Genomic DNA, 12,791 nt, shown 5'->3' with positions numbered 1-12,791 from the left:
TAAAGGGAAGCACACAGGTTCTGGGGAGCTAAGGGGCAGCATGGACATTCATTTCCCACTGGTCTCCAGTGCTGGGCTCACCCAGGACCAGAGGTGACTAGGGACCTTCTTTCTCGGTCCCTGCCCTTGCCTGGAGTGGCCCTGCTCCTGGCCTGAAAGAAGTGCCATCAATCCACCACCACCAGAGAATCACTTTACCCCTGGAGAGCAACTGACTTAAATGTGGTCATTATTGATGGCTCCCTGAATGGAAAAGCATTCTGTTCCATGGTGGAAATAGAGGGTTGAAAACAGCAAAATAAGATTCAGTGTCTGCTTTGGGTTCTGATGAGGAAAACAGATATATAAAGTGAACATTTTGATATAACATGATATAAAAGATCTTGTGTGTAGGAAAATCTGCGAACACATAGAGGGTATTTGGACAAGCTGCCTGAGCTGACTCTTAAGGAATGAGTAAGAGCTGACAGGTTAGAGAAGGTAGGAAGTCACTTCTGCACAGAGGGAGCAATATGAGTGGAGGAAAGGGGGCGGATACAGGTGCAGGGTGGGGGCACAGGTGAGGGCAAAGAATAAGGTGCAGAGTGAAGGCAGAGGCCGGAGGTGAGGCCACTGGGCAGCTTAGCCATGGAGGACCTTGAATGCTAGCATCATGTGCAACAAGGAGTTGTAGTCGTATGAGAGAAGTTGGTTCTAAGGTTGTGACAGGAGCGCCTAAAGCTTTCTTCAAAAAATAAGTCTTTCTGTGGCTTCCAGATCCCTGGTTTCCAGCTTATCTCCAGTCTTTCTTTCCCACTCTCTCCCTTGCTCTCTCTGCCCATCTCACTGGCTTATTTACAATTCTCCGAATGCCACTGGACCTTTGCACATGTTGTGTGGTTCTTTCTGCCTGGAATCGGTCCCCCATTACTTATAAGGTATTGAATTAGTGTCTGTTTCTCTGATTACACTTCAACTCAGGGACTGTGTCCATCTTTGCCCAATTAATCTCAGTTACCAAGACGGTCAGGAGAAGTGAACAAATGCCTGAGAACTACAGACTCACAAAAGTCTAGCTGTGTGTCTGTAGAAAGATGTCCCTAAGGCTGCCTCAGCAGCTAGAAGAGGAGGTGGCACATGGTGTGCCGTGCTTCGGGACTGGGCAGGAGCAAAGGAGCAGGACTGAACGGGGCGCTTGCATACTTATATTCAGGTCGTGATGGGATTTTTTAAATTTATGTAACATCTACAGCCCCTGTGGGGCTCGAACTCATGAACCCTGAGATCAAGAGTTTCATGTTCTTCCACCTGAGCCAGCCACTTGCCTTGGGTTCTGATGGGATTTTAAGAGGGCTGTATTTTAAAGTTTATCTCTTAGGTGCCTGGGTGGCTCAGTCAGTTAAGCATCTGCCTTCTGCTCAGGTCATGATCTCATGGTTTCTGAGTTGGAGTGCCCATTGGGCTCTCTGCTGTGTGCTCAGAGCCTGCTTCAGTTCCTCTGTCCCTGCCACCACTTGTGCTCTCTCCCTCTCTCACTCTCACTCTCTTTCTCTCCCAAAAATGAATAATAAATAAGTAAATAACTTGGAAAAATAAAGTTTATATACTTATTTACCTGTCATTGCAGAGTCTGATGTGAGACTCAAACTCAGGAATCATGAGATCATGACATGAGCCAAAATCAAGAGTCGGTTGCTTAAGCAACTGAGCCACCCAGGTGCCCCAGGAGGGCTGTATTTTATATGAGGCTTTGTCTTTATTGAAACATTGTGAAAGGAAAATGGCTCAGGACTCAAATCTTGGTTCCGTCACGTACAAACCGTACATGCAGGGCGCCTCCTTTGCCCTCTCCAGACCTCAGTTACCTCATCTCTAAACTTGGGTCAGAAAAGCGCCTCATTCATTGTGCAGATTAAATAAGATAATGTCTGTTAAATGCTTAACACTTAGCCTGTGTGTGGAAAGTGTTCAGTTCACATTAGCCATTATCATTATCAGCTAATATGGTTATTATCACCATAAGAATTATCTCCCAGAATAGAATGATCAGCTTAGTTCATCAAATATTTATATGGCTTTAACAGTGTGCTCAAACCAAGGTAGATGTTGTCACCAAAGACACACAGGAGAGTTCCTAGCATCAATCTGCTGAGAGCCCCAAACTGGAAATAACTCTGATACACGTCAAGAATAGGGGTGCCTGCGTGGCTCAGTTGGTTAAGCATTGGAGTCTTGATTTCGCCTCAGGTCGTGATCTCACAGTTCATGGGACTGAGCGCCGCATTGGGCTCCGTGCTGATGGCAAAGAGCCTGCTTGGGGTTTTCTCTCTCCCTCTGACCCCCTCTCTGCCCGTCTCAAAATAAGTAAATACACTTTTTTTTTTTAAAGAATAGACTAGATACATGCATTATAGCCTCATACTGGAATACTACACAGTGGTTCAGATTAACTGCTTCGACTTGCAGCCACACGGAGGAAACTCACAGCCATAATACTGACCAGAAGAGCACGCCCTGGGCGGTCCCCTTTGTATAAGTCCAAATGCAGGTGGAACCGATCTGGGGTGTCAGAAGTCCACACAGGGCCGCCTCCGGGGAGGAGGCTGGGGGTTGTTCGCAGGAGGGAGGGGAAGGGCTCGGATTTTGTGTCTGGGCCTTGACACCCAGGACAGGGGCCCACAGTGTTATGGAAGTACATCAAGTTGTACGTTCTAATTTAGGTGCTTTTCTGTATCGTTGTCATGCTTCACTTAAAGGTTTACTAAACAAAGCAGCCTATTCAGCAGACAGCTAAGAACACAAAAGTGGGGGAGGAAAGAAAGCAAGTGGTAGAAATGTGTGCTTGTTGGTAAGAAGCTCTGCTTTTCCTATTCCCTCCCCTACATGACTTAGCCATTCAGCTATAGGAATTCTCTTTTTTTTTTTTTTTTTTTGAGAGACAGAGAGCGAGAGCGTGAGCAGGGGAGGATCAGAGAGAGAGGAAGAGACAGAATCTGAAACAGGCTCCAGGCTCTGAGCTGTCAGCACAGAGCCCGGCATGGGGCTCGAACCCACGAACCGTGAGATCATGACCTAAGCCGAAGTCGGATGCTTAACTGACTGAGCCACCCAGACGCCCCAGGAATTCTTCTCACATCTACCCCGCCACTGCGTTAATCTGGGCCAGGCATCATTGGTACCACACCGGACTAACTGGTTTTCTTGGCCTCCTTTCTTCTCTCCAAACCAGTCTGTAGAACCCAGAGCCACTACCATCTTAGAAGATCCTGTTCATCTCTGCGTCCTCATTCCTTAGCACCTGCCTGGAACATGAACGGTGATCCAGGATGGATCCAGAATGAATGAAGGCCCACAGCACAATCAGAGCCAGAGGGCTACAAGGGTGTGCCGTGGGATAAGGGGGAGCATTTGTAGATCTGGGGGGAGAGCACTAATCCACATTTAATGGTCGCAGATATCGCCGGGACTGAGCTGCACAACCTACTTATACTCTTTCTGTTTTTGTTCATCTGTTTTTTGGTTTGTCTTGTTTTGTTTCCCCAGTGACCTTCAGTGACTGCAAGGGAAATAACAAGCTACACTATGAGGTCTCAAGCCCATACTTCAAGGTAAACAATGACGGCAGCTTAGTTGCCCTGAAAAACATAAGTGCGGTGGGCAAGACCCTGTTCGTCCACGCCCGGACCCCCCATGCGGAAGACATGGCAGAACTTGTGATTGTCGGAGGGAAAGACATCCAGGGCTCCTTGCAGGTAATGTAGCTTTTTGGGACAGACTGGGTCCACAGAGGAATATTGGGGTCTGTCTACATGTCGCGTGTGGAAGATAGTTCTTAGGTTTATTACTGACCAAGACATTTTTGTTGTTGCAAATGACAAAACCCAACTCAAAAAACTATGGAGGGGGTATGTGAGAATTTACTGGCTAATGTGAAAGGTATTTGGGGGATAATTCTGCCTTCAGGCAAGGCAATGTGCCCGTGCCCGAACAGGACATGAGCTTTAATCCTTACCCACCTCGTGGTTCTATTTTCCCTCTACTGGCTTTGCTGTTAGAGAGTCACATCGCTCTCTGTCCTCCTGTGTGGAGGTCTTAGCACCTCTACTTCATGTTCCCAGCTTGACGTCACCTGGGAGAGCACCTGTTCCCATAATGCCAGCAGATGCTTGACATTGAATCTCATTGGCTCTCATTGGATCACATGTCCATCCCTGAACCAATCACTATGTCCGTTGGGTAGTGATGCTCTAGTCGGCCAAGTCTGAGGCACACATCTTATTTTGAAGCTGGGTAGAGTCAGCCCTATCAAAGACCTGTGGGCGGAGAGTGAAAGATGGGGCATTACTCAAGGTAAATTAGCAAGCTGTTATCTGAGGGGGGGGAGAATGGTGGTTGGGCAAGCAACTTCGCATTGGCCCACTAGGGTTGTATGGCAAGGCCACCATTACACACGGCAGTGCTCCTTTGGCATGCCCTGGTACCCATTTCAGGGGCACATGTATACTGACCCCTACACCTGCGTGCATCTTTACACACTTTAAGAGTGCTACAGACTGGGGGCACCTGGGTGGCTCAGTCAGTTAAGCATCAACTCTTGATTTCAGCTCAGGTCGTGATCTCATGATTTGTGGGACTGAGCCCCACATAGGGCTCCGTGGTGATAACACAGAGCCTACCTGGCGTTCTCTCTCTCCCTGTCTCTCTCTCCCTGTCTCTCTCTTTGCTTTTCCCCCACTCCACTCTCTCAAAATAAATATATAAACATGAAAAAAAAAGAGTGCTACAAACTGCTCTTTAGGCTTTCTGAGACTTTTCACTACAAGGGACTCACCTTTATCAAGAGCTTAAAGACTCTGTGGTTTCTTGATAGAAAGAAAAGACACACAGCAAGACCCTGGCGAAATAATAACAATAATAATGCTGTGTCTGCAGCTTGGTGTGGCCAGAGTTTTCTCCTGCTTGATGGTCTGCTCCTACCCAATTTTTCAAAGTCTTGATTCTCTCTGCCTTTCTCCATCTGCCACGCTCCCCATAACCTTGCTTTATCTGCTAATTCTCTTCAGGGGTGGAGGGTGGGGGGATGGGGTGAACACTGTCCCAGAGCTGGGGAGCAGAGAGAGGGCAACTGGCAGTTTGGGTGCTGCTTTCCCACTGCTGCTGTCTGTGTGATCTTGAACTGTCTGTGTGACCATGAACTGTCTCTGTGACCATGAACTGTCTGTGTGACCTTGAACTGTCTCTGTGACCTTGAACTGTCTCTGTGACATTGAACTGTCTGTGTGATCCTGAAAGAATCACAAAACTTCTTTATCTGCCAGAGGGGTGAAACAGTCTGGGATGGCAAATTAGTGGCATGTGCCCTGGCCCATTCTGTCACCATACTCCTGGCAGATACTGCTAATTATCCCTGGCTGGACCTGAGTATCTTTCCCAATGCAGTGCTTCTGGAAGCTACTATCCGTTGATCATTTAGAGATGTTTCTAGGGATGGACTATATCTGCCATCCCTGGACCAGACAAACACCATAATTCCCCTCCGTATCTGTGAGTCTGTGAGTTACGGGTAGATAGCAAGCTAAAAATGAATCCATGGTGTGCCACTGATATTTTCAGAGAAAATCGGATATTGATGAATATATCCAGTGTGGGAACCCATTGGCACCACAAAAGCCAGCTTTTCTCTCACTTAGCCGTGGCCATTTTCACAGCATCTCACTAACTCATGATCTAAATGACTTGGCAAATATCTAAAGTGACAGAACTTCTGGGATGTACAGCTCAAAGTGCTTCTTGGGAACAAGCAAGTGGCACAGGGATTCATGGGAGGGGTTTGCGTGTGGGAGGGGATGCGTTTAGATGAACATCGTTCATCATGATTAGTGGCTCATCTCTATATCCAGAAAAGACAGTGTCATACTATTTGGCTTAACGCAGAGAAGCAAGAATTCTAGCCTCTTCTCAGGACAGATTCCACCTTGACAGGCTGGGAAGGCCTGGAGTTCCATATGAAGAGACTCAGCCTTGAAGAACTGGTCTGTTGAGTCCCAGAGATGCCATCTTGGAGGCCAAGTGCCTTCAGAGCCATTTCTCATTTACCACTGTCTGTGCACATTGTCACCACAACGTGCCTGTGGTTGCCTGCTTCTTGTAAAGCACAGCAGAGGCTGCGGTGCCATTCAGTTTCCCAGACTCCAGCAGCACGGGCACGCATCTCCTGCCTCCAGTATTTTATGAAGTTTGAAAATAGGCTTTGTGAAGCTGCCCAGGTGCATCTGTAATAAAAAGTCCTAAACAATTAAAAAGAAAAATGATAGAACAAAATAGCTAGCCAAACAATTCCTCCAAGGAGAGCACAGACCTTAAGAGATATTTATTTGGTATTTTTGAGGTCCTACTATGTGCAGCCAAGCAGCCAGCTGCTAGAGAAGGGAAGGAATGAGACCCAAGTCAGCTCAGCTCATGGGTGGGGAGGGGAAATGGAGGAGTATCTTGAAAAAGGACTGAACAGGTTGGCAGTCCTGAGTGAAATAAGGCAGAGAAAGACAGATACCATATGTTTTCACTCATATGTGGATCTTGAGAAACTTAACAGACGACCATGAGGGAGGGGAAGGGGGAAAAAGTTACAGAGGGAGGGAGGCAAACCATGAGAAACTCTTAAATACAGAGAGCAAACAGAGGGTTGATGGGGGGAGGGGGAGAGGGGAAAGTGGGTGATGGGCATTGAGGAGGGCGCTTGTTGGGATGAGCACTGGGTGTTGTATGGAAACCAATTTGACAATAAATTATATTGAGAAAGAAAGAGAAAGAGAGGAAGGAAGGAAGGAAGGAAGAAGGGAAGGAAGGAAGGAAGGAAGGAAGGAAGGAAGGGCGGGAGGGAGGGAGGGAGGAAGGGGGCAGAGGAGGTTGGAAGACAACCAGCATGTACATGGCACTCACCGTGTGCCAGATGCCACTCTCATGAACCACAAATGCTGATTCGTTCAATCTCCCCGCCACCTATGGGGCATGTGCTCCTGTCCTCATTTTACAGATGGGGGAAACTGAGACACAAGGAGCATTTGCATCTTAGGTGTGTGCATCTCAGTGTGTGCTTTAGTGTCCATTGTTTTTAACCTTCATGACCTCCCTGTGGGGCTGCTGGCTTTACCCCTTCCTACTGATGTGAGAAGTTGGCCATGATCCCCTAGCTTGAAGCCGGCAGAAATGAGATTGAGATCTGGCCTCTCTGTCCAAATATCCATTCTCTTCCCTGCCCATTCTTCAACAGATGAGGGCATGAGTCAGAGCAATACAGTAGCAAAGGAAGAAACCAGTAAATGAAAGGTGTGGTTTGGTGGAGAAAATAGCCAGGATTTAGTGTTTGAGTGACTCCAAGCTTTGGAGACCAGGAGGCTGGAGATGAATTCGGCCATTCAGAAAAGGAGTGGTTGGGAAAGGAGCCCATTCAGTCAGTCTCGGATGTGTTGAGCTGGTGGCTCGTAGGAACATCGTGATAGGGGTGTCCAGGAGACAATAGGGAATATGGACTAGACCTCAGGGTAAACATTTTGGGCAAGAATAGTATAGTGGTAGGGCTTTGGTTTTGATGTTGAACTTAAGTGAGTTCAAATTTCTGTACCACCACCTAGGATTGTGTGCCCCTTGGCATGCCACCCTTTGAGAAAGGGGTAAGAATAGAGCCTGCATCACAGAATCAATCTGTTGGGCACAGCACAGGGCACCGAGAGACCCATCCCAACAATGTCATCATATTGGAACCTCTAGAGAAAGGACAGGTGCTGGGGGTTAAAGCCCTTCACTGAGGCCAGGAGACAGAAGGCTGAGATTAAGGGCAGGAGGAGAACGTGAAGCTGAAGAAAGAAAGAGAGGGTGTGCTCAGAGAGGGCACTGGGGAGCCCAGGGTGTCCAAACCAGACTCCGTTTCAAAGTGGCTAATGTCACAGCATTATGTTTTGGAAGGCAGGACTCTCTGAGATGAATGGAAGCCCCGTGAGGCCCAGCTCAGCCGCAGTACTGGAGCTCAGGTCTTTAATAACACGACGCGCCTCTCCTATTTTTACCTGCTACCTGTGATTCCGTTTCACCAGAAAGCCTACAGCCTGACCATATATATGAAGTCCAGTTGTTAATAGCTTAATCATCAGCTCCCAAGCTGTCTCTGCAGTTTCAGCGGGCTGCCCAGAAGCTCCTACCTGTCTGCGCTCGTACCTGTAAGACCCGCTTAGACCTGAGAGGGCAGAAGAGCAGCTTAGTCCCTCGTGTGTTGACAGGGGTGGCAGGATGGTTACAGAAGGGCCAAGGCTAACCATGCCTGGAGAGAGGTTTCTAGCCTGGGGAAGGCAACGGTTAACTCCACTCCCAAAAGTATGTCTGGCGGATCGTGGCTCGCCCCCCGACCGGATCTCCCGTCCCTCCCTGCCTGCCAGTGGAGGATGGAAAGACAGCAGAGAGCTTGGCTTGATTTTCGCATTTGTACCTTGGCTCCAAGGGCTCCAAAGGTTTATAGGGGGAAGCCCTGTTTCATTCCTTAAGGGTCTTAGGTAGACATGACTTTACCTGCTGTGGCAATGGGACTCCCTAACCTCATTCTTACACCGGCATTAACAAGAAATTGTGACTGTGGATGATAGCAAGGAATACTGGCATCGATTACAGAACTGAGTGAAGTCAGGGAGCTTCTAGAAATTTACTTTGAATTCTAGTTTCAGAACTAAAGAGACTGTGTCTCATAGCTTCATCTTGAACTGTGGGTGTTCACACTCCAAGCAGCAGTAGAGTTTAGGTGCCTGTGACCTGGGTGGCTGATGCTCATGAATAAAGCAGGTGCACGAGCAGGAGGGAGAGTTGTGGGGACCAGCGGGCTGCAAGCTTGGATCTGCTGCCCTCGTGCACACTGGGGCTGTGTCTTAAGTTCAGATCTGATCACTTTACTCCTTGCTTAATGAGACCTGGCTTGGTCATCCACCCACCTGGCCCCCGGGATAATAGTCTTCGTAGATGTCTGCAAAGGCCCTTCGTGGTCTAGCCTGGCTGGTCTCTGCATCCTTCCCTCAGGTCTGGTTCCCTTCATCTTTAAGTAGTTTGACCTGATGGCATGCTTGACCTCCCAGAGCTTTCCCTGACCCCCTATTCCAGAGGAGGGTCTCCATTGCTAGCAATGATTTTGCTCCTTTGTGGTCTTCTTCTTAGTTTGTAAATTATACATTTATTTCCTTGTTCAGGTGTTTAAAGTCTGGCTCCCTATTAGGACTGGAAGCTCCCTGAAGGCAGGAATATAGTCTCTTTGCTTCTTATTTCCTTCTTTCCTCTATCCCTTCCTTCCTTCTTTTCTGATGTGCCCACAGCTCTATCCCCAGCACCCAACACAATGCCTGACATATAGTTGGTGTTCAAGAAATATCTTTTGAATAAATGCATGAGCAGAACACGTGACCCCGTGCACACGACTCCCTGCTCTGAACTCTGGGCTCCTCGCTCCCGCACCAAACCACTGTGGTGTCTTGAATCGGCCGAGCTCTCCCTCCCTCCCATTCGTTCTGGTTGCCCTCGGTCTGATTATGCCTCCCATGCTATGGCTCCAGTTGCCCCCTGGCCAGCGGCAGTTCACATGGGTGGCTCCTTTGATATTACTGCCAAGATTCCCCTTCTTTGGGGACACCTCTCTGACTGCCTGCCTGGCTCATTAAGTGTTTTCTCCTCCATGCTCCTCATAGAACGCTGCCTGGCTAACCACCCCCACCCCCGGCCCCATCATAGCGCTAAATTTTAACTGTCTGGTTTATTCCTGTGGGTTCCCATCTCCGTTCTGAACTCCTGAACGCAGGGACCTGGCTTCCACGATGCCCTGGTGTGGTTCCCAGCGTTGCACTCCCTACCTCTGCTCCAGTTTGCTCAGCTGTAAGATGGGTTCCTAACAGTATCCGCCTCATAGCGATGTGGTGAGCATTAAGTGAGCAGATACATACAGAGCATTTAGAACAGCGCCCAGCACACAAAGTCAGTGCCATGGAAATGCCAGCTCTTCCTCATCAGGCTGTATCATCAAGGTCAGACTGCAATAAATGCTTAGGGAACGAGCCTGCCAAGTCAGGACAACACAGCCCACCCTGCCCATTATGACTACATTCTATCTGGTCTACAGCCTGGAGGGAGTTCAGGGTCACATGTGAACTTAAACAATCACCGTTCTCGATCCTCACGTGTCCACCGCGTGTGAGGCGCTGCCCAGTCTTCCAGCAGAAGTTCCTCATTTCTGTGGGTCCACTTAATAAACACCAAAAGCCTTGGGAGTATTTAAAAGTTAATTATGGATAGGGGCGCTGAGCTGTCTCGGTCGGCAGAGCAGACAACTCTCGATCTCAGGATTGCAAGTTCAAGTATCATGCTGGGTGTAGAAATCACGTTTAAAGAACATTTTTTTTTAAAAAAGGAAATGATGAACAGTTTACACTTCTTTTTTTTAAGATTTTAATGTTTTACTTATTTTTGAGAGAGAGAGACAGCATGAGCAGGGGAGGGTCAGAGAGAGAGGGAGACACAGAGTCTGAAGACAGGCTCCAGGCTCTGTGCTAGCTGTCAGCACAGAGCCTGACACAGGGCTCAAACTCATGAACCGTGAGATCATGACCTGAGCCACCCAGGCGCCCCTCAATTTACACTTCTTTACTAGACATTAGTACAGGGTATTCAGTAAAGGGAAACAAAGTCTCTGAATCCAGTTGCTTAATTAAATGTAAAAAAAAAGATTTGCCCCCTTTTTGTGTCATTTAAAAAATCCCTCCCCAAAATAAAATCAATAGAGAAAGTTATGATAGAAATGGAAAAGGCTTACTTTAAGGCTTGTTTATCTTGATGGATCATCACAATCATAAACACTTATTTTAAGACATAAGTTCAGCTCCTAATCCAGTTTCGAGAGTCAGGATGGAAATAGTTGCAAAAAAATAAAAGAAAAGAGGCAATCAGAGGAAGGGATAACTTGAGAGAAACAGTTGCATTTGTTTTTAAAGTTTAAAATAAAAATATAAAATTAAAATAAAAAAACCAACTGCTCGGGAGCTGGTATTAATATTGCTGCTAATCCTGTCTTGCCCCTGGTGGGATTACAACCCGAATCCACTGCCTGCAGATCTCAGGCTTGCAACTGGTTCGTGCCTCTGGGAAACTGTGGTTGGGGGACTCCCACGGGGCTGGGTTCCTACGTCACTGCACGTGCATATGCTCTGTGACATTTAGCGAGCTGTGGAGAGATTGAGGGGGACCTGAAGTGACCCAAAATGGAGTTGTTTTATGTTTATTTTTGAGAGAGAGAGAGCATGAGCAGGGGAGGGGCAGAGAGAGGGGGCAGAGGATCTGAAGCAGGCTCTGCACTGATAGCAGAGAGCCCAAGGTGGGGCTTGAACTCACAAACCACAAAATTATGACCTGAGCTGAAGTCAGACACTTAGCTGACTGAGCCACCCAGATGCACCCCCCCAATTAAAAAAAAAAAAATATCATGCCTAGCCCTCGGCTAGCACAGGGTCTCAATCACAAACTGTCTGCTCTTAGGTGAGGTACCCAATGAGTTACTCTTAATTCTGTGTATTTCTTCCCCATCTTTCCTGATCTCACACATTCTAGGCCAAAAAATATTTTTGCACATGTGTTACTGAGATTAACTCCAGTCTTTATCAACTTGGAGCCAAACATTGGAATCCCGGTTCTCTGGGCCATTGTACTATCTGGGCGCCAAGGCCCCTGTCACAGCACAGAGGGGACTTGACCCCACGTGTGTAAAGCATCCCTGAGAATGAGAGCCACCAGCTTATGGCAATTGCCTTGTTTCCAGATCTTATCGCATGGACTGGGAGTGGCTCGGAGTCTGTCAGCGGGTCAATGGCATCGATCTCACGCGCATGAAACGTGTTTTACAACCATCGCAGGAGAACCTATCTGTGCATTTACAGTGGCCGTAAAGAAATGAGGAGTTAGAGCCGTGGATACGCTCCAATTTAACACATGTGATAACTTCAAAACTCTGCGAAGTATCACTGCGTGGCAAAAGGCTCCCCAGTTACTATTAGGAGAATTCGTGTCCATTTAACTGTCTCCCAAATTAGGGAAAATATATAGCTTGAAAATGACAGCACAGATCCAAGAATGGGGCCTAGAATAAGGTGTGAGGCCGTTACATTGTGACACATGCCTAAATTGTTCTGTGTCTGGTTCTTCGCTCCAGGATACTATTCAGATACAGATAAAAAGACATCCTTTGCTTCATTAATTTAAGTATATAACAGATTTCTTTGTGGATCAGAACTAAGAGAACTGTATACTGAAGATTAATTTTAATTGAAATGCTTGGGGAAAAATAACTGATCCCACAGGAAGCCTACATCACTGAAAGCAGCTTCCTTTTGCCTTGTGAAAACAGGATTGCGTGTCATAAATCAGTATGGTCCAACAGAAAATAGTGCAAGCCACGTATGAAATCTTAAGTCTCCTCAGAGCAACACAATGATACACACATAATCTATATTTCATAAATATAGATTGTCTCTCAATGAATGAATGAATTTATATATGTGTGTATATATATGTATATGTGTGTATGTATATATATAACATATAAGCTTATATACATATAAGCTTTGTAATTCAGTGTATCTTTATACTTATAACACCTCTTATCATAGATTAGCTAGATTTTCAAGTGCTTAATGACCACAGGTGTCTAATGGCTTCCAATGGAATAGGTCTGCCCTGGAGTTCTCCAGAAACTTTTAGGTATTTTGAGGGGGAAAGGGGAAGTGACATTTGCTGAGTAC

The 12,791-nt window shown here is 47.1% G+C and overlaps 1 protein-coding gene across 2 annotated transcripts in view; it reads left to right on the top strand.

Annotated features, from left to right (window-relative positions):
- CDH13 (cadherin 13) overlaps nt 1-12,791 on the top strand; it is a 1,008,030-nt gene that overhangs the window by 369,587 nt on the left and 625,652 nt on the right. For both annotated transcript variants that reach the window (XM_029925178.1, XM_029925181.1), the window contains exon 3: nt 3,523-3,731. In XM_029925178.1, coding sequence (XP_029781038.1) covers nt 3,523-3,731 — 209 coding nt within the window. The remainder of the gene's footprint in view (nt 1-3,522; nt 3,732-12,791) is intronic.

The sequence above is a fragment of the Suricata suricatta genome, chromosome 16 (assembly GCF_006229205.1).
Source record: "Suricata suricatta isolate VVHF042 chromosome 16, meerkat_22Aug2017_6uvM2_HiC, whole genome shotgun sequence".
NCBI classification, from domain to species: Eukaryota; Metazoa; Chordata; class Mammalia; order Carnivora; family Herpestidae; genus Suricata; species Suricata suricatta.
This window is presented reverse-complemented; position numbering and strand designations above follow the sequence as displayed.